The sequence below is a fragment of the Heptranchias perlo genome, chromosome 6 (genome assembly GCF_035084215.1).
Source record: "Heptranchias perlo isolate sHepPer1 chromosome 6, sHepPer1.hap1, whole genome shotgun sequence".
Lineage (NCBI taxonomy): Eukaryota > Metazoa > Chordata > Chondrichthyes > Hexanchiformes > Hexanchidae > Heptranchias > Heptranchias perlo.
In genome coordinates, this window is record NC_090330.1 from 56,362,894 (window position 1) to 56,385,595 (window position 22,702).

General features: G+C 43.3%; 1 protein-coding gene across 2 annotated transcripts in view; it reads left to right on the forward strand.

The window, feature by feature from the left end:
* The window catches only part of fat3a (FAT atypical cadherin 3a), a 465,040-nt gene that overhangs the window by 264,434 nt on the left and 177,904 nt on the right, over positions 1 to 22,702 (forward strand). For both annotated transcript variants that reach the window (XM_067986342.1, XM_067986341.1), the window contains exons 4-5: positions 13,245 to 13,559; positions 17,845 to 18,055. In XM_067986342.1, coding sequence (XP_067842443.1) covers positions 13,245 to 13,559; positions 17,845 to 18,055 — 526 coding nt within the window. The remainder of the gene's footprint in view (positions 1 to 13,244; positions 13,560 to 17,844; positions 18,056 to 22,702) is intronic.

Here is a 22,702-nt window from a genome sequence, read left to right on the forward strand (position 1 = left end):
ATCCTCTGACTTCCGGGTTCCCCAGTGATGTGTTTGGGTGCGCGTGCAGTTCCCGAATGTGGGACTCCCACCGGCAATTAAAGCCGGCGGAATGCTGCTTTAGATAGTTGAGGTACTTGACAGACCTCATTGAGTGGAAATTTTGGCAGGGGTGCAATTTTGAATGATCCTCAATGTGTCCCCCGTGGTGTAGGAAACACTCCCTGTTGGAGCAGACGTGTTTCAGCCAGCGGGAGATACAAAGGATTATTTGACCGGTGGGGGGAAAACCACATTTATTGCAGTAGAGCAGTCTGTCACTTCAGACAAAGCTTTGGCTGCAACATCTTTGTGTTTCCACTCAAAATTCTTAATTTATACCCTAAACTCTGCTGTGCAAACACATTTACCTACTTTGCGGACCCCCTCAAACTCTCACCGTCAGGATGGGGGGGTGCCATAGCTGCATTCATCACTTCATCCGAGGACGAGCGACATCACCAGCCTCGCCAGGCACGCCGTCCACCTCCGCTACGTGGTGCTGCACCACAGGCTCCTGCACAACAGCACAGAGGGCAACAACAGAGAGAGCGACATCGCAGGAGGCACTACCCTCGCCACAGGGTCTACAGACCGAGGCTCAGCTTCCTGGACCTCTCTGAGGAGCAGTGCACACGGAGGCTCAGAGTCAGTCCCTTTCATGAGGTTCACCATAAACACCCACAGTTGATGCCACCCATTGGGTCACTCTACAATGGGTGTATGTGTAGACATCTGCAGCCTCCTTCATGCCGAGCTGCCCCCGGCTGGCCCGAGCAGCATCTCTTTACCTGTCGCTGTCAAAGTCACCACTGCCCTCAGCTTCTTCGCTTCCAGATCATTGCAGGGTGCCACCGGGGACATCACCGGGATATCTCAGTCGTCTAAACACAAGTGAGTAAGGCAGGTCACCGACAGCTTGTTTCGCAGGGCCTCGCACTATGCCAACTTCCCCATGGATGACCTCAGCCAGATGGAGACACCTCCAACGCGATGCCACCACTAAACACATCTTCCCCTCCCCTTCCCTTTCAGCATTCCAAACGGACCATTCCCTCCACGACACCCTGGTCCACTCTTCCATCACCCCCAACGTCCATTCCCCTTCCCATACAAGCACAGGAGATGCAACACCTGCCCCTTCACCACCTTCCTTCCCACCGTTCAGGGCCCCAAATATTCCTTCCAGGTGAAACAATGATTTACTTGTACTTCTTTCAATTTAGTACACTATATTCGCTGCTCATGATGTGGTGTCTACATTGGGGAGGCCAAACGCAGATTGGGTGATTACTTTTCTGAACACCTCCGTTGAGTCCGCAAGCGTGACCCTGAGCTTTCGGTCGTTTGCCATTTTAATTCTCCATCTCACTCCCAATCAGACCTGTTAAGGTAGAAGATCAACCATGATCTTATTGAATGGCAGAGCAGGTTTGAGGGGCCATATGGCTTACTCCTGCTCCTATTTCTTATGTTTCTAAAGGTATAGTCATCTGCAGTGTTTTGTGCAGTAAATTAACCTATTTATAATTTCCAATGATGTAAAAGTCATACATTGGCACAGTATATTAATCTAACAGGCTATTTGGGAGTCAGCCAAACATCGTATCATAGTGAAGGATGTTCTCGCCAAACTCTGTTATAAATCATCACCCTGCCTCTGACTGATCTGGACTGCTGGCTGAAGAGTCCAAAATGGAGCGATGCCTGGAACATGTGCGTTCAACTTGAAAATGTTCTGTTACCATGGAGTTTCTCCTTATTGTTCCTAGCTGGATATATTAAAATGTTTTACAACAGTACTCAGAGCTACTGAGTTCAATATTGTGGTGTCAATATTAAGAGTGCTTATGATGCTTCTTTCTGAACAGAAGAACTATTTGACTTATGGTTTGTCGTTGTGAAGTGCAGGAATGATTCTTTTGAAGTGATCTTGGGCAGAAGTAGGCACTGTCTGAATGTTGCCGTAAAATTATAGAACAAAAAAATAATATGGTACAAGTTTTTTTTCATTTTAAAATTTTGAGGTAAAACTTCTGATTGTTGTATTTTGGGATTTTTAATCATTCTTTTCTTCATGAGAAGGATTTGAGAATGAATTTTATTAAGTATTGTATTTTAAAACAAAGTAAATTTGTACAAGTTTTAAAAAAAATCATAGGCTGCATTGAAGTTTTGTGTTAAAGCTAGACAGACCAGTTTGTGGAATGTTGTGGCTCACCATCTACTTCAAACTGAGGCAATGAGGACACTCTTGAATTTAAGACTGCACATGGAAGGGACCTGCACAACTATAGGCGAGAGAATATCTTGGGCAATCCCAATACTTGTAATAGTGATCAAGGTGGCAAATTTCACTGCAGAGAACTGGAATACTATTTTAAAAAATTGTAATCTGTATCAGAATAAGTAGTCCAACGGTCAGATATAGCAACTATCCAGATGCAGAGTGATAGTCTTCTCACTGTGCCCCAACCATGTGCCTTAATGCCAACCACCGAAGAGTACCCCTGTTATCCAGTGTGAATTCCCACTTCTTTCACTGGGGGGGGGGGCAATTTTAACCCCCAAAAATGGGTGGGAAGTTGAAATAATAGAATTTTGCAATGCAACTGAAACCCGGCTCCAACGCACCCACTTCCAGGTTTAACGGAGCCACGTTTGGCTGCGTCCGAGTAACCGACTCGCCAGAGGCGGGTCGATAATTAGTACAGGCAGGTGGGTGCTCATCAGAGCAATTTAGCCGTTTATCACATGTTAATGAGGCAATTTTAAATTAAATTTAAGAGGCATTACAATTTAATACTTCCAGCGCAGGTTTCCCGGGCCGTGGGAATCCCGGTAGGTAAAAGGAGGCTTGTGGGCCAGGAGGAGCAGATGTGCTTCCCCGTGGCTTAACAAGCTTACATTTTAAACACTCCGCGATCAGCCGAGCTCCTGACCCCCAAGATGTCCGATGCACCCCAACCACCCCCCACCCCCCACACAAAGTCTGACTTCCTTCAACCCCCCCCCCCCCCCCCCCCCCGCGATCGGCTCTCCCATCCGAAGACCCCGGCTTCTCCCTGATCTCCCCCCATCCAAACTCCGAAGGCCCCAATCTCTCCCCGACTGCTTTCCCGCCCAATAGGTACCCAGCCTATCAATCTGGCTGGCTGGCTGTCAGATGCAAAACCTGTTGAAAACATTTTAAAGACGTCCTACCTTCAAAATCAGCACAACATGCGGGAAACCCTTACTTCTGGGTTTCCCGTCCGAAAATCCTCCCCCCTGCTCTTTTCCCAGCTCCGAGTTTATATCCAGCCCGAGCTGTATGAGTGGGGCTTCCCAATTAATACTGAATTAAGGGCAGGTTTGTAGTGCGCATCTACAACCACTAGCGATTGTTTTCAGACTCTCTGGCCCCGATATTTGCGGGAAGGGAATGGTGGCACCTGTCAGCGGCCTGGGAAGGTGGAGGTCCTGCCAAATTTAATGGTAGGACCTCATTAGAATTTTTTTACTCCTTTTCCCGCCCGGCAGTTAGCCACATTGAGAGGCTGGCTGGCTGGCGGGTGGGAAAGCCTGCTGTACAAGGCCGCAGCCGCGGACCGGAGAGTAGGGCAGAAGGGGGTCTGAAGATCACGGCGGGGTCTGAAGATCGCAGTGGGGGAGAGATCATACCACAGTGGGGTCTGGAGATCGCGACAGGTTTGATTGGGGGGCTGGGGGTGGGGGGGTAGGACTTCTGTTCCTCCTGACCGACAAGCAGTGCTGAAGAAGCACTTACCTACCGGCGCCAGCAGTTCTCGCCTCCTTTTAAATGCCGGGTTTCCCGAGCCCCGGGAAATGCATGCTGGAGGCGTTAAATCCAAATTGCTGATGAAATCTGAGGCACGGAACCTCATTAACACATCATAATTACCGACCCGCCTCTCGAGCAGGTTACTTGCCCAATCCCCAACCCACCCTGGTTAAACCAGAAGTAGGCCTGTTTGCAGTGGGTTGGGGTCGGGTTTCCCATTTTTAACAATTTTACCACCCTCCCCCTCCCCGGCCACTGTCCTGCCCGTCCTGGGGGGTTAAAATTCCCCTTCTGTGTAGGACTGAAAGCACATCATGGTTTGAGCTGGTAACAAAGTAAGGTGAGAACAGAGTGAGACTAAGGACTTGTAAAATGGGAATTAGGTGAGAGTTGGAATTCATTGGTGAGTAGGAGCTAAGCTATGGGTAAGTATTACAGAACTTTGTGCTTTTTATTGAACTGAAATTTAAGCTTAGATTTTAACTTGTGTAACTGCAAGTCAGTTGGCACTTAACTGTCAGCCAACAATAAGTAGGTCACCTTCCAGGTGTTAATTTGATACTGTGTAGCTGGGGGCTGACTCACTATTTGAAACAGGTTTCTGTCTGAAAGGTATATAAAGATAGGTGGTTGTGAGAGCTCCAGCTCCAGCTGGGAACAGAGTAAGAGTATGGATTTTTAAAATGGGGATTTGGTGAGTGTGGGAATTAGAGGAGCTAAGTAGACTAGCTGATATTATACGCAAGTAATATCAACATTAAAGTAGAACAAACTAACTCATCCTTAAAATGGGAGAGCAGGAAGGGACAGTGATGATGTTATTTCTGCAAGATTTGGGAGTTTAGAATACCCTGTGTTGATTTGGCTAAACATGTCTGTGGGGAGTGTCACCAACTCGCGTTGCTCGAGCTCAGAACATGTGAAGGACATGGAGACAATCTGACATATCAGGGAGAGAGAGAAACTTTTGGAGCAAGACTTTAAGCGGGAAGTCACATGGATGTGAAATTGGAGGCAGTAGAGGTGGAAACAAAGGTGACTATCCAAGGGGTAGGAAAAGGGCAGGAAGGAAAGATTGGAACAGGAGCTCCCAGAACAACTTATGCTCTCAAATAGATTTGAAGTTCTAAGTGTGGAGAAGATTAATTTAGCAGATTGGGAAATAAGTTTAGGAGCAGGAGGTAATCTCAGGTGGTAATCTCAGGGTTACTTCCCCAGCCATATGCTAGAATAGGGAAGGACAGGAAGATAAGGGAAACTAATGCATGGCTAAAGTTGTGGTGTCAGGAAGAGAGATTCCGCTTTGTTGGGCATTGACACAATTCTGGAGTAGATGGGAGCTATTCCACAAGGGTGGGCAACATGCTAAACAGCGGAAGCAACATGCTATAGACAGAGCTAAGCAATTCCACAACCAACGGATCAGATTAAAGCTCTGCAGTCCTGCCACATCCAGTCGTGAATAGTGGTGGACAATTAAACAACTAATGGGAGGAGGAGGCTCTGTAAACATCCCCATCCTGAATGATGGTGGAGTCCAGCACGTGAGTGCAAAAGACAAGGCTGAAGCGTTTGCAACCATCTTCAGCCAGATGTGCCGAGTGGATGATCCATCCCAGCCTCCTCCCGATATCCCCACCAGCACAGAAGCCAGTCTTCAGCCAATTCGATTCACTCCACGTGATGTCAAGAAACGGCTGAGTGCACTGGATACAGCAAAGACTATGGGCCCCGACAACATCCCAGCTGTAGTGCTGAAGGCTTGTGCTCCAGAACTAGCCGCGCCTCTAGCCAAACTGTTCCAGTACAGCTACAACACTGGCATCTACCCAATAATGTGGAAAATTGCCCAGGTATGTCCTGTCCACAAAAAGCAGGACAAATCCAATCCGGCCAATTACCGCCCCAGCAGTCTACACTCAATCATCAGCAAAATGATGGAAGGTGTCATCAACAGTGCTATCAAGCGGCACTTACCAATAACTTGATCACCGATGCTCAGTTTAGGTTCTGCCAGGACCACTCGGCTCCAGACCTCATTACAGCCTTGGTCCAAACATGGACAAAAGAGCTGAATTCCAGAGATGAGGTGAGAGTGACTGCCCTTGACATCAAGGCAGCATTTGACCGAGTGTGTCACCAAGGAGCCCTAGTAAAATTGAAGTCAATGGGAATCAGGGGGAAAACTCTCCAGTGGCTGGAGTCATACCTAGCACAAAGGAAGATGGTAGTGGTTGTTGGAGGCCAATCATCTGAGCCCCAGGACATTGCTGCAGGAGTTCCTCAGGGCAGTGTCCTAGGCCCAACAGTGTTCAGTTCCATTCGCAACCCCTCAGATAATGAAGTAGTCCGAGCCCACATGCAGCAAGACCTGGACAACATCCAGGCTTGGGCTGATAAGTGGCAAGTAACAATCGCGCCAGACAAGTGCCAGGCAATGACCATCTCCAACAAGAGAGTGTCTAACCACCTCCCCTTGACATTCAACGGCATTACCATCGCCGAATCCCCCACCATCAACATCCTGGGGGTCACCATTGACCAGAAACTTAACTGGACCAGCCACATAAATACTGTGGCTACAAGAGCGGGTCAGAGGCTGGGTATTCTGCGGCGAGTGCCTCACCTCCTGACTCCCCAAAGCCTTTCCACCATCTACAGGGCACAAGTCAGGAGTGTGATGGAATACTCTCCACTTGCCTGGATGAGTGCAGCTCCAACGACACTCAAGAAGCTTGACACCATCCAGGACAAAGCAGCCCACTTGATTGGCACCTCATCCACCACCCTAAACATTCACTCCCTACACCACCGGAGCACTGTGGCTGCAGTGTGCACCATCCACATGATGCACTGCAGCAACTCGCCAAGGTTTCTTCGACAGCACCTCCCAAACCCGCGACCTCTACCACGTAGATGGACAAGGGCAGCAGGCACATGGGAACAACACCACCTGCACGTTCCCCTCCAAGTCGCACACCATCCCGACTTGCAAATATATCGACGTTCCTTCATCGTTGCTGGGTCAAAATCCTGGAACTCCCTTCCTAACAGCACTGTGGGAGAACCTTCACCACACGGACGGCAGCGGTTCAAGAAGGCGGCTCACCACCACCTTCTCAAGGGCAATTATGGATGGGCAATAAATGCTGACCTCGCCAGTGACGCCCACATCCCATGAACGAAAAAAAAAGGGAGGTTACTAATATATTGGTAAATTGATTAAATAGGGAAGTGATGAGGTATTTAACTGAGAAGGAAGGGTGATGGGCAATTAAAACCAATCAGGTTAATAGAGAAGGGAGGAATAGATGAGTATAATCCAGCTCTCACTGTGTTGACCAGAGATGGTTGCCCTTCCTATCTTGGATGGTGATGCCAGCACTTCATTAGAATTAAAGCCTTTAGTCATTTGGGCATGGCTTATAAACCCATTTAGAAACCTTTATCCAAAGCTCAGCTATCTCAACATACAATTATTTTATTGTGGGACTATTCTGCTTAAACAAAATAAACATTCCAATAAAATGAACTTGACATTTTGCTGGCCCTCCACTTCGTATATATTTAAGATTGAGAGACATTGTTGGGAGAGAAAAAAATCAATCCCCTTTCAATAAAGTGACTCATTTGTGATGAATCAATGAAGTCAGAACTGTTGTGTTCATAAGAATTCCTACAATGAGCTTGGTAATTTTCAATGTATCTGTCATGGTAGGGAAGTGCATCAAATTCAGATGAATCTATGTCTACTGAAACACATAATTCAACAGAATCTTTCGTATGGAACTCATGCAATTATTATGTACGGTCTGTGGTTGGAAAAGAGAAAATCCTTGCATTCAGACTTCAACCTTATTCTAGTGATAATGAGGAGGAGATATTTGATTCCCACTGTAGTTGGATATATGTTGAGCTAACTTTGAGAATTCAACATTATTAAGAAAAATCACAAGAAAAAAAAGTAAAATTTTATTTGAGTGGATCCTAATGCATAATTTCTATCTTTATTACAATACTTCTATAATACTCAGTAAACATTGAAAAATTAAGCTTTTTTGGGTTGCAGCAGTTTAAAAACAAGTTGTTGTCCTCACAGCTTGAGCTTGCTGAATTTTATTTTGAGTTCAAATTTACCGAGAGTTATGTGGCCAATATTCATTGTACAACATCGGACGGATGATGGGTGTGACGATTGGAATGCTTCCTTGATGTCACCGGCGAGAAGCATGAACTATTTTCATGGTCATGCCTCATTTTAATTTGATAGAGGAGCTACCTGTGCATTTTCAGCATGGAGGGGCAGTTCGCCGATCGGTTGGGGTGGGATGGGCGGGAGGTGGAGCAATCGCCGGTTCCTCCACGTACCTGGAGTCGGTAGGGTTATGTTAGTTGTGGGGGGGGGCGGGAGCTGGTGATAACAGGCAGCAGGGGTCATGGAAGGATGGGCATTGGATGGGATGGTTTTGGGGGACCAAGAGCCTTCATGCTCCTGTTGACCCACAAAAATCATTGCTGCAGCTTGCCTAGACTGTTTTAAATAAGACTAGTTAGGCTGCTCTGCATACAGTTCCACTGGGCAGAGCTTGCGCAGCGTGCGAAGGGCCCTATGTATGTCAGAACCCCGATTTGCATATATTAAGTAGGCTCCCACCTGTTCCAGGCGGGACCGTTTCTCACCTATTTCCCAGCCTGCTGCAGATTAGCAGTGGGTGCAGACATCTACAGAAATGGAGTACGAAGTGCTGAGCCATGATTTTCATCACACTACCGTCCCATTGCCGCCTGGCAGGGAGGATGAAAATTAGCTCCACAATGAGTTCAGCTGCAATGATACTTTTTTTTAAAAAAAGCTACAGCAAGGAGTTATAAATGAAAAATGCACAAAGGGTCCTTTAGCTGTTGGCACATAGCTCCCCTGATGGCTTAGTTGGATAGTGCACTTTGTGCAATGGAGCTGCATGGACCAAGAAAGTACCAGGCTCAATCTCCTCGTCTCTGCTGAGTTAGCTATTAAAAGAGCATTACAACTGGCCTCAGCATCCCTGAGCAAAGCAGAAAAAAATCCGAGTTCCTGCTCCTGATTGCTCTCCAGTGACTCGTACTAGAAATTGCTTGTGTGTGGACACAAAAACAAGATCAAATCTGTCTGATCCCTTCCCTTGTTTCATCTCCTCCCCACCCCCCTCAACACCAGCTGGACTACCAACACACACATTGTTCAAGCAGGAAGAATGTCCACTTGGGCAAGGTACCGGTGGAGGGCACCTGTGGATCTGCACGCCAATGTGTGTCAGTGCCTTCAAGAGAGGATGTGGGAAAACTAGTGAGAGGGCGAAAATTGTTGGTACTATGCTACTTCATTTACAAAGCTGCAGCTCATTAGAACACTGCAAATCACAGCACTGTGACTGAGGTTACCTTATATGTGAGGAAGGCTCTAACCTGAAACGTCAACTGATATGTGTTCTCTTGACTCCTGGGGAGTAACTTTGACCCCTAAGAACGGGTGGGTTGGGGGCGGGTGGGCAGCAAAAATAGTTTGTTTTTGGAGCAGGACCACATCCTGGCTCCAGTGCGCCCACTTCCAGGTTTAACCCAGGCACGTTTGGATGTGCGCGTGCAACAGAAACCACTTAGAGCCAGCGTACCGATGTTTAAAGGGCAATGTACCTCATTGCGATACTTGAGGCACTTAATTTTTTGTCCATTAGAAATGTCAAACGAATTTAACCTTACCTGTTCGGGTTGCCCATCGCTTCTGATTCACGTCAGGTGAAAGCATGATCCATGAGGTGAGTGCCTTTATTGCACTGCTTGTGGGCCAGGAGGAGCAGGAGTGCTTTATCCAGGCCCAACAAGCTCACCTGGCATGCCAGGACCCTCGCAATAAGCTGAGCCCCCCCCCCCCACCCTCGATGATGGCCCCGCCCTCACCTCCGACTCCTCATTCGACCTCTGACCTTTTCTCCCGAACTGCGATCTCTTCTCCCGATTGGCAACCTTTTTTGAGGAGGTAACAAGGAGGGTCAATGAGGGTAACGCGTTTGATGTAGTCTACATGGATTTTAGTAAGGCTTTTGACAAGGTCCTACATGGCAGACTGGTCAAAAAAGTGCAAGCCCATGGAATCCAAGGAAAAGTGGCAAGTTGGATCCAAAATTGACTCAGTGGCAGGAAGCAAAGGGTAATGGTTGATGGGTGTTTTTGTGACTAGAAGGCTGTTTCCAGTGAGGTTCCACAAGGCTCGGTAGTAGGTCTCTTGCTTTTTGTGGTATATATCAATGATTTGGACTTGAATGTGGGGGGGCTTGATCAAGAACTTTGCAGATGATACAAAAATTGGCCGCGTGGTTGATAGTGAGGAGGAAAGTTATAGACTGCAGGAAGATATCAATGGACTAGTCAGGTGGGCAAAAAAATGGCAAATGGAATTCAATCCAGAGAAATGTGAGGTAATGTCTTTGGGGAGGGCAAACAAGGCATGGGAGTACACAATAAATGTGAGGATACTGAGAGGTGTAGAGGAACAAATGGACCTTGGAGTGCATGTTCACAGATCCCTGAAGATACAAGGACAAGTAGATAAGGTGGTTAAAAAGGTATATGGGATACTTTCCTTTATTAGCCAAGGCATAGAATATAAGAGCAGGGAGGTAATGCTAGAACTATATAAAACATTGTTTAGGCCACAGCTTGAGTACTGCATACAGTTTTGGTCACCACATTACAGGAAAGATGTGATTGCACTAGAGAGGGTACAGAGGAGATTTATGAGGATGTTGCCAGGGCTGGAGAATTTTAGCTATGAGAAAAGATTGGATAGGCTGGGGTTGTTTTCTTTGGAACAAAGGAGGCTGAGGGGAGATTTAATTGAGGTATATAAAATTATGACTGGACGAGATAGAGTGGATAGGGAGGACCTATTTCCCTTAGCAGAGGCATCAATGACCAGGGGACATAAATTTAAAGTAATTGGTAGAAGGATTAGAGGGGAGCTGAGGAGAATTTTTTTCGCCAAGTGGGTGGTGGGGGTCTGGAACTCACTGCCTGAAAGGGTGGTAGAGGCAGAAACACTCAACTCATTTAAAAAGTACTTGGATGTGCACTTGAAACGCCGTAAGCTACAGGGCTACGGACCAAGTGCTCGGAAGTCAGATTAAGCTGGATAGCTCTTTTTCGGCCAGCAGACACGATGGGCCGAATCACGTCCTTCTGTGCCTTAACTTTCTATGATTCTATGATTCTTCACCCATAAGACCATAAGAGATAGGAGCAGGAGTAGGCCATTCGGTCCTTCGAGCCTGCTCCGCCATTTAGTGAGAAGTGGCTGATCTGATTTTTACCACAACTCCACTTTCCCGCCCTTTCCCCATATCCTTTGACTCCCTTGCTGATCAAAAAATCTCCGATCCCTTCTCCCAAACTGTGACCTCTGGCTGTTCTCCTGAAGATTTGGCAACAAGTTTGACTGTGAGAATTTGTATTGATTACAGGATGGAACTATTATATAGAAAGGTAGAGGTCGGAGCCCTGTCATTTTATGGCGGCAAATATCTTCATCAGCTATCGAGGACTTATAGTTATTGCTCTTCATCTGCCTTTAATTTCCTCCCGGTATCAGCCCCCCCCCCTCCCCCGCCCCGATCTTCTCCTGGAATCAACCCCCCCATGATCCCTCTTCTCTGATCCCTGCTGGGCGCAAAGCCCGGAAGTAAAATTTATTGCCCTCAATTAGGTCGCGATCACAGATGGTGAGCCACCAACTTTACTTCCGGGTTTTGCATCCGATTATCTTCTTCCCCCCTCCTCACCCCACCACCACGGCTCCCTTCTCACCTCCATGTAAAAAGCATTCCCCTGCTGCCTGACCTGAATGTGTCCAGCATTTTTTGTTTTGTTTAACATTGTATCAAGCGCTACTGTACATCTGCCATTCTTTGTAGCTTCTGAGTTTATAATTTCACTGTTACATTTTTCAGTTCTGCCTGGGATATTTCCTTGGGTATAGGGGTGCCTGTAAGTCCGAGCATCTGCCCGATATCTAATTGTACGATATCGTAATTGAGAGGTGTAACAATAAGACCGTCTTGTGATCTGAACTGGATATCATGTCTATCAGCACACCCTCATCTCCGCTTCTTCAATCTTTTTCAAGGCGGATTGAAAGTTGTAGTGAGATGAGGTCAGATACAAATTGTTAAGTTGCTTTATTTTACAGACAGCAAATGAATGTAGAGTAACAGATGTAATCAGATCTCACATTGATTCAACTAACTCCAAGACTCTCCTTGATGACCAGAAAAATAACAAATATGCCACACTGTCCCTTTTAGTGGGCTCACTTAAGTTTTCCTGTTCAGTCTACTGATCTTGACTAGTTCTGGGCTTGGAATGGGTGAATGGGAACACCACCTGCACGTTCCCCTCCAAGTCACACACCATCCCGACTTGGAAATATATCGCTGTTCCTTCATCGTCGCTGGGTCAAAATCCTGGAACTCCCTTCCTAACAGCACTGTGGGAGAACCTTCACCAGACGGACTGCAGCGGTTCAAGACGACGGCTCACCACCACCTTCTCAATGGCAATTAGGGATGGGCAATAAATGCCCACATCCCATGAACGAATAAAAAAAGTTACCAGGCTTGCTAGTCCAGGCTTCTTTCCCAGATCTAGTGGGCTGACTGACAGCCCATGTGTCCCTTTGTTCTTTTCTTTTAGTGTTCTTAGCAAGTGGGAGGGCTGATCCTCTGTGTTCTTCCCTGTTCAGTGATTCATTAATCAGCCTGTCAATAAAACTAGCTCTCTCAACTTCCGCCCCGCCCCCCCCCCCACCTTTGGGATGTGGGTTTAAAGAAAACATCTCCTGCTATTCTGAAAATGAATAAGGACCATCCTGGCTTAATGGGCCTGGCTAGAGACAATTGACCCTCACTGTCTTCGTTTGAAGTAGATGGTGAGTCACAACATTGCACAAACTGGCTTGCTTAACTTTAACACACATCTTCAATACCTTTTGCCGGTGATTTTTGTTAAACTGTGCAAAATCACATTGCTTTAAAATGCAACACTTAAACATAACTTGTCCCCAATTTTGTTTCTCTAAAAAAAATATTCACTTTCTACTTGTTAAAACGTATGTGTTTAATTAGCTAATTCTACCTTATGCTAAGTTGGAATGTTCCCATTATGGTTTCAGCCTGTTCATTGATTTGCCTAATTTCCATAGACCATATAATTCCAATTTTATCATTCAGATGAAGAAAATAATTAGCTGTCAAGCTAAAGTGCAGAAGAAAAGGAGAAAGTTGTTTCGCAAAAATATGACATTAACGTGAAGAGTGGATTGAAATTCAGTCATGCTGAAATGTATAATTGGTGGGGGAGATAGAAAGAACAGCACCCTGACTGTTAATACTGTTTTATTAATGTCCTACAGGTGATGGTGACAGATGGCAGCTCTTCCCCAAAACACTCAACTGTGTGGGTGGTGGTGCATGTGTTGGATGAGAATGATAACAAGCCCCTGTTTCCGCAGAAGGTATATCAAATTAAACTTCCAGAGCGGGACCGCAAGAAACGGGGTGAGCCAATTTATAGAACATTTGCATTCGACAAGGACAAAGGCCCCAATGCAGAAATTTCCTACAGTATCGTGGATGGAAATGTTGATGGGAAGTTTTTTATTGACCCCAAAACTGGAATGGTTTCCTCCAGGAAACAGTTTTCAGCTGGAAACTACGACATCTTAACCGTAAGATTTTATTTCTGGTTTTACTCAGTAAATGTCAATATTCCTTAAACCCTTTAACCCCTTTGTTGCACGTTTTGAGTCTGCTGTAGATATTCTCTCAGGTGCTGGAACATGCCCATGCAACCCAATATCTAATTATGCAATAGTGCAACCTGGAGGTGTAACAAAAGGGACCTCCTTGTGAGCTGAACCGGATGTGGTGTCTTTTGGACATTTCAACCCCCTGCAGTGTGAATCATTGCTGAGAGCACCTGAGATGAAGTGACAATTCCGCTATTGTCACAAAAGCAAAATACTGTAACATTAGGTTCCATATGTACGCTGACGACACCCAGCTCTACCTCACCACCACCTCATCTCTCGACCCCTCCCCTGTCTCTGATGTGTCACACTGCTTGTCTGATATCCAGTACTGGATGAGCAAAAATTCCCTCCAAATAAATATTGGGAAGCCATTGTCTTCAGTCCCTGCCACAAACTCTGTTCCCTAACCACCGACTCCACCCTCTCCCTGGCCACTGTTTGAGGCTGAACCAGACTGTTCGCAACCATGGCGTCCTATTTGACCCTGAGATGAGCTTCCGACCACATATCCGCTCCATCACATGGTCACCGGTTACGGTTATTGGCTTAGTACAAAGAGGAGAAGAGTCAATTCTCTCTCAACTCTCAATTCGCTTTATTCACGTCGTTAGATCATATATATATAGCTTATACATCTGGTTAGATATAGACATGCAGTTTGCACCAGGTTATACAGTTTTATACCCAAACTAGGATCTAAACGCACACCCACTAGGTTTCTCTGACACTCCCTGAGTGGTCACAGAATGTAAAGGCTAATACCCGGAGAGTTGATGCTGGCCAGGCGTTCCGTTCTCTCTTTCGACGTCGTCTCTACGTCCCTGACGTAGGTTCTTCCACTTCCGCGATGGTTGGTCTCCGGAGTCTTCGCTGGCTCCACACCCGAGATTCTTCCTTCTTATTCCAAATCTTATCTCTTCAAGCTGTGCTGTCTCTCTCCCGTTGGTTTAGGCTTGCTCGCCTAGTCCGTGTCTTCTCCTTATTGGCTGTGTCCCAAGGACTTAGGTAGCATTACCTCGTTACTCCTTTTCTAAATAAGGACTTGTGTCTTATCACATCTCCTTTGTCTTTCACGAAACTTAGCTAATTCAAACCGGTTCCAGCCAGCTCAGGCCAGCGACTGAACTCAGGTTACTTCAGTTCAAAAGTTGTTTTTGCCTGTGTGTCAGCAGTTTGGAATAAACTCAGTAGTTTCTGCAGCCCCTGGCCAACAACCAAGACCGCCTACTTGCACTTCTGTAACATCGCTGACTCCGCCCCTGCCTCAGCTCATCTGCTGAAACCTTCATTCATGCCTTTGTTATCTCTAGACTTGACTATTCAAATTTTCTCCTGGCCGGCCTCCCATCTTCCACCCTCCATAAACTTGAGCTCATCCAAAACTCTGCTGCCCTATCCTAACTCGCACCAAGTCCAGATTACCCATCAACCCTGTGTTCGCTGACCTACATTGGCTCCCGGTCCGGGAAAGCCTCAATTTTAAAATTCTCATCCTTGCTTACAAATCCCTCCGTGGCCTCACCCCTCCCTATCTCTGAAACCTCCTCCAGCCCTACAACTCTCTGAGATCTCTGCGCTCCTCCGATTCTTGCCTCTTGCGCATCCCTGATTTTAATCGCTCCACCATTGGCAGCTGTGACTTCAGGTGCCTAGGCCCTAAGCTCTGAAATTCCCTCCCTAAACCTCTCCACCTCTCACCTCTCTACCTCTCCTCTTTTAAGAGACTCCTTAAAACCTACATCTTTGAACAAGCTTTTGATCACCTGTCCTAATAGCTCCTTATGTGGCTGCGTGTCAAATTTTGTTTAACGCTCCTGTGGTAGTTGATGCTAGCTCAGTTGTTAATTTTAAATCTGAGATCGATAGATTTTTATGGAATATAGAGGTATTAAGGGATTTGGAGTTAGGTCACAGATCAGCCATGATCTCATTGAATGGCAGAACAGGCTCGAGGGGCTAAATGGCCTACTCCTGTCCCTATGTTCCTGTGAAATGCCTTGGGACGTCTTACTACGTTTAAGGGACTATATAAATGCAAGTTGTTGTACTGCAGATGCTCGAAATCTGAAATAAAAAACGAAAATTCTGGAAACACTCAGCAGGTCGGGTGGAGACAGAAACAGAATTAAAGTTTCAGGTCGATGATGTTTCATCAGCACTGGAAGATGTTAGAGATGTCAGCTTTTCAGCAAGTACAGAGCCATGGAAAAGGGACAGGGAAAGGTCTGTGATAGGGCGGAGAGCCGGAGTGATTAAATGACAAAAGTGATGATGGTGCAAGAAAAAATTTGGTGATAATGAGATAAGTATGAAAACAAAAAGGTGGGTCCAGAGGAGATGTAAATGGTTACAGCAGAATAGCAGAGGAGGAGGGAAGCATTAAAAATCTGGTGAAGATAGGAGGGCTCCCGTGGCCCAGGAATGTGGCAGGAGAAAGGCAGGTAGGCCCAGGAGTGTGGAACACCTCACCAGCCATGTACAAATAGGGCATCCCTGCCCTAAGATCAGCCCACACCTCCTCCACAGCCAGTGACTGTGGTGCAGCCATCTTCCATTACCAGCACCTGCTGTCCAAGAGAAAATGGGAGCAATAGTTTACATCTAAAATTGTTAAACTCAACGTTGAGGCCGGAAGGTGTAAAGTGCCTAGTGGAAAGATGAGGTGCTGTTCCTTGAGCTCGCATTGAGCTTCATTGTAGGAGGCCGGGGATAGAGATTCCCTTTTGTTCCTGATCATCATGGATAATAGAATCAATGCCTGGCTCATTAACATATCTATCCCCTCTCTATCCCATTGGCTGCATGCTAGAAGAGGATTTCTAACCTTGATGAACTCCTTTTTAAACTAAAATCAATACCTTAACATTAATCATATCCAAGTCCTTTCCATGAAAAAAGATCAAAAATCCTGAAATATAACACCCAAAAATGGGATAATTTTATCATTTGTTTTGCCTTGTGTGTTATTTGTATTGGATAATGAAAAATAATGAGAATGTGGATTATGAAGGACATGCACTTCCATATATATGCTTAGGAGTTACAATTGTAGAGGGAACTTATTCCCCAAGTGCTTTTGCAGCACTGTGCATTTATGTGTTAATAAAATGGATCAAGGTATGTTTCACCTGAACAGTTCTAGCTGTCTGTAACATACCTAATTAAAGTTAATTGATGGCAAAAAGCAGTGCACACCTTTTCAGACTGTGAACCAGTGTGACATACTATTTCATTGAACATTTTTCCTAAATGGGAGGAACAAAGCTGTACTCCATATTAACTGCTTATAGCATTGGAGAATTATCTCTTTCTTTTAAACATATTTCCTGTAAAAATAAAACAAAGGAAGGAATGTTGGTTCTCCCTTTGTTGGACCTGCTGCAGGCAACTCCAGTTCATGGCATTAACAGGGACAGATGCAATGGAAGAATTACAGTATAATGCAATAATCACAAGATAACCTAAATCTTCAACTTTTATGCCACTGTCGGCCTTACTAGCCTTTCACCTATATTGTGTTACTTCTAACATGCTTAGCATGTCAACCACAAAATTGTAAATATTATAATCTGTAGACTACATACTTTAAGGAATCAAATGCAAGGTGTTGAGTTTAATATTCAAAAAATGCTGGTCAAATCAGCTGCAAGGAACTATCTATTATCCAGTCTAAAATAAAACAGAATGTTCATAGTCTAAAAACTTCGGGTTTAATCAGCAATGCAATTTTGAAATCAAGAATCAAAACATTTGAAATATATAATGAATACTTACAATTGTCTTCACAAAGGAAAAGTGAAAGGAGGTAGAGTGCATCATTAGCTGCATCTTGAGCGCACACACAGAATTTAATTTGGCCATCTGTACATGATTCAAGTGACTGAAGGTACTCTGTATCGATATTACTCATCAGCACGCAGAGATGAAGTGCTGTCTGTGCCAAACCAGAGGCCGTATACATATCAAAACTGCAGAATGCTAAAGTTGACTGATTCTAGTTATATCAGAGCTCCAACCCTGAGTTTTGGAATTCTCTTTTCAGGGTATATAATTGGGTTTGGTAAGAAGGCTTAATTATCCTGTACATGTATTGCATGTAAAGTTGGTGTTGTCTTTTAAAACAATGGAATCCATTTACTAATGTGATATTTACTTTTGATTATATTCTACCTTTGACATTGCATTAATCTTTGATACTCAGGTTAAGGCAGTGGACAATGGGAGACCACAAAAGTCTTCCACTGCACGTTTGCACATTGAGTGGATTAAGAAACCAGAACCATCCGCCATTCCCCTCAGTTTTGATGAACCATTTTACAACTTCACAGTGATGGAAAACGACAGAGTGAATGAAATTGTGGGTGTGGTCACAGTTCAACCAAGTAACACCCCTCTTTGGTTTGATATAGTTGGTAAGTTCTGTTGTCAGTGTTCTGAAAATCCCCATTTGTCCCATTGAGATCCATGAAAAGATAATATAATTTACAAACACTTTAATCCTTTGAGTACTGGATTCTCCTGAAACTTTATGGAGCATGAATCTGTTTTTTTGAAACTTGCAATCTGAAAGATTGTGATGATTGGTAAAATTGTAGAGGTAAGTGTTACGAAGGAGAGTGAAAATAAAGAGCACAGGATATTCCTTTCTTTTCAAAGTAGCTTTGATCAAGATGACATTTGAACTTGACTTTGAGTGTTTACGGTATCTGTTATTTAAATTTGAGTTTTCTAAACTTGGTGATAAGGTACATCAATATTTTCATAGAACCAACCATACTTGAAGGATTAATACAATTTTGCATGCCTTTTCATGGTCTTTGACTAAATGCACTTTGTGACTGTAAACGTTATGTTATTGTTAACATCCTGTTGCATGCTGCTGTTCCATACTGTAGGTTATCCATAATGAATAGGGTTCAGCAAAAATGTGTTATTCAATAGTAAAAGAGTTCATCTTTACTGTGTAAACGATCTGAGAAGTAAAGGCAGAAATTTGCATGGCTGAGCTCTACAAAAGCACACCCTGGATTGTATATCAACTCTATTCAATCTGGTATGCAATAAACAACAATCCAGTCCCTTAAACAGCATCACATTAGTTTATCTATGACCTGTGGCATTTGTATTCCATAACCTAGTACTGTAACTCTTTGTGACACTCAAATCATTATCAGTGAGTAGCCTGGGATATGTAGCATATATGTTTTGCATGAAAAGAATCTAAATCTTTATATTTTTCTCCCCTTAAATGCACTATGGTTTGCTCTTTACTGCGAATATTGCTAGAATTATCTACTTTCTGCATGCACTGTTTTGCTCTTTGCTTTTTTTGTTTTGATTCCAGGCTCCATGTTGTGACCGTGCACCCCTTTTTGTTTGTGTTCCAAAGATTCAACTGAAAATGCCATATTTATTGTTTGATGTGAGGAAAGCATTTAATGAGCTACCTAGTGATGGTCGTTTAATTTTTCAAAAGTTCCTTTCCATAAACTGAAGCGTACTCCATTGCATTATGTTGCAATGCTGGCAAAACTAACATTATGCTTTTATTCCATGAACAATACACTCTAAGAATCATCTGAGCATGTGGTTCATTACTATTTAAACAGGCAGGCATTCATCCACAGCTTGGCTGAGTTATCTATAGTCGGTCCACCATGTCAGTTATTTTTTGGGGAAGATTCTTGTCACTGTAATGAGTGTGACCGCATTTAAAATTGAAGATAATATGTGACCCAGATGAAATTTTCATATTGATTTGACTTGCTCAATTTATTCCTGCGTTATATAATTTCTTTCTTTCTTTAATTAAGAACACAACTGGTTGCATCATTCTGAGCCTGGTTATTTATTATAGTTTGAATTGTATTTTCAATTTTATAAAGCCCTTTTATTTACTGTATTAAAGAAGAATAATGGCATTGTACAGCATCACTTTTAAAACTGTTTGACATAACTCGTTTCTTACAGATTCTATTCTTCATTGATTTAAGGCTTGGCTTGTGCTCATATAGTACAATTAATGTATTTTGCCGAAGTTTTCAGTTGCTTACTTGTTGGTCACTAACTGCCCTGGTTTCCAAAACTGAAGACAAGACGACATGCCATTTAAAGGGCTGGTGTGCTTGGTTTTATATTGTTAATATCTATTTAAGTAATGGTATATTGTATCTTAATCCCTGAAAAGGGTGTTTCTTTTTAAAGTTATTTTTGTTAGAGTTAGATCAGTGTACCTGTAACCTAGGTGGTCCCATATCCCTCCACATCAGCATGTTTGAGCCAAATAAACTTGTTACTGTCCCATGGCAGTCTGTGGTTAGGTAGAAATGGCTTTGGTCTGCTTTGCCCATCCACTTTAGAGTGCAATGTGCTATAAATTAATTTATGCCTCAAATAAAATGGGCAAATTACTGTATTAGAATTGCAACTTTAATAGTTCTACCATGAATAATGCTGATTAGAAGATTTGTATTACTTTTATTCATTGAGCACTAGCTGTTTGCTAATACATAGTCTGGATTCATGGAGTGCTTACCCTGGAGCCCTAAAGGATGGAATAGCGGTTACATAAAAATTGAGAACAATGAAAACTACATGATCAACTTAAAACATTATGATCTCCCCTGATGGTCTAAAGGGTAAAGGCACAGCCTGGTGTTGTACTAAGCCACACAGACCAGAATGTCCCAGACTTGATTCTTGGTCAATCCTGAGTTAGCTAGGGTCAGCTGAGACATTACCATTAAATTCACTGCCTCTGGACTGGAGGGGTGGGGTGCAAATTAACCAATGTTCCCACCACTGATAACTATCCAGTGACTCCTGTTGGAAAATAAATTGAATAGCCTGCTGACACTCGCCATCAAAGCTTAGCCATAACGAATGGACAGTGTAGAGGGCTGCCAGTGTTTATAGAACCGTACTCTAACAAGACTCGGTTCCTTCAGGTGAGAGGGAGGAGAAAAGAGGGATATTGTTTTTAAGAAAAAAACATAATGAATCATCAAAATAATCATTTTTGAAAAAGCTGCAATAATGCATTAGCTCATTGTTGATATTGACTAAAGTCATAAGTAAGATATGGATTTTGCTTAAAACTCTGAGTACAATTAAAATCTTATATAACAGATAATAAACAGTGAGATGCAACTTTGAGAAATATGAAGCATACTAAAGATAAGATCTGACATGTTATAGTAGCCTCCAATGAATGCTCAGTTTATGGTATATGTCAAGTTAAAATGCTATAATTGCATCCTAAACTTTCTTGAACTCTTTTTCTAACTAATGTTTCCCATCATTGTCCTTTTTGTTTCTTCAATCCTTTCTTTCCTGTCATTTTCTTTCTCCTTTCCTTCCTCTTTGTGCCCCTGTCTGCCCCCCTTCAAGGTGGGAAGCAAGCTCGAGAGATGTTCTATGTTTATCAGACAGCTTGTGGCCAGAACTGTTCCAGAGAAGGTATCGCTACTCCCGTAAAGTCTCTTGAATCACAAGTATATTGTCTGTTTCAAGATTTTTCTGATGCTCTCTTTGTTCACATTCTAAAGACTAAACTAGTTAACATTTAAACCGGTTGTTTATATCACGTCACTACATGTTGATATAAATGTTGATTTTTATTTGGGGTTTTTCGTATTTATAAATGTTTTCATCATCGAGGTCAGGGATCGCATGCTAGGAAATGGAACAATTTTCCAGTTTGAAAATGTGATGCTTCAGAATTCTGCAGATTTTTTTTACCTCTCCTATTCACATGTTGAATTATGAAATAAGGTGGTCGATAGGAATGATCGAGTATATATATATATATATAAATTTAATAAAGAATTGTCATGGTGCTGTTGAAGTCTGTTGCAGCACCTCGTTAGAATTCCCTATGGATATTGAAAAAGACAAAACAGCTCCCCTTTTGCATTATCATTTATATCCAAACACCATTTTCCCTTTGCTGAGTAACATATCTAAGTATTAGTGGATTATGTTGATGTATTAGCCAATTATTCACTCCCTCTATCAAATTATTATATATCCACATTTATCCAGTGTACAAGACTAGAATAGTAAAATATATTTTACCAACACCAGTGTATATCAGTTTGCCATAAATAGCCTGAATGAGAATAGGGACACCTACAAAATAACATCTGATGTTCCTTCATATCCAAAATACACATATGTAGTCAGAAAAAGCAGTTGCTAAGATAATAATGAGACTCTAACCAAAATATCTTAGTGAGAACACAAGAATTTTTAGGGACAGAAAGTACATTAGACAGAACAAGCCCACCTTTTTTCTAGAGACAGAATTAGTATGCCAGACAAACCATGATACAGGAATTAAGCATAGCCAGCAGAGAGTCTGAAAACTTTTAAGATATAACCAGTCAATCTCCTATGATGTTGCACATGGGGATTCAAGACTAAGTGTAGTCTTCAGGTGTAGCTGGGTTAGTGTATGGGGGATAATTGGACCAGGCATGCAGATGTAATTCAGTCCTCATTTTAAAGTGATACAGTAATAATAATGACTGTAATATTTTGATTTTATATTATTTATAGTTAAATAACAAGACTTATAGCAATTTGGGAAGCAGAGAAATAGAGTTGATTGGAGTATATGAGTTTCTTTGCAGTACAGGCTGAGAAGCTGGGAGATGCAAAACAGACAATACAGCACCAGTACTAGTGGCAGAATTCAATTATAGCGTGACAAGTTTACATTGGCAGTTTACATTACAAATGTTGACATAGGAATTTATAATAGGAAAGTTGACAAAAAAGTGAGATTAAAAACTTGACAAGAGGAAGTAAGATTTTGTATACAGGAAGTACATGCAAATATAAGATTTTTAATATAGATCGATTATTAAGATAGAGGGATATGCAAGATTGCTTTACAACTTTAAACCTTTAAGTGCTTCCTAAAGCTTCCACATACTGCAAAAGACATTGTGCAATACAGAGCAAACGTTTCTTTGATAACTGCAGAGCCACCAATGAACGCAGTACAGAAAATCGCAAATCAACACCACTCAATGTATTTAATGATATTATTATAA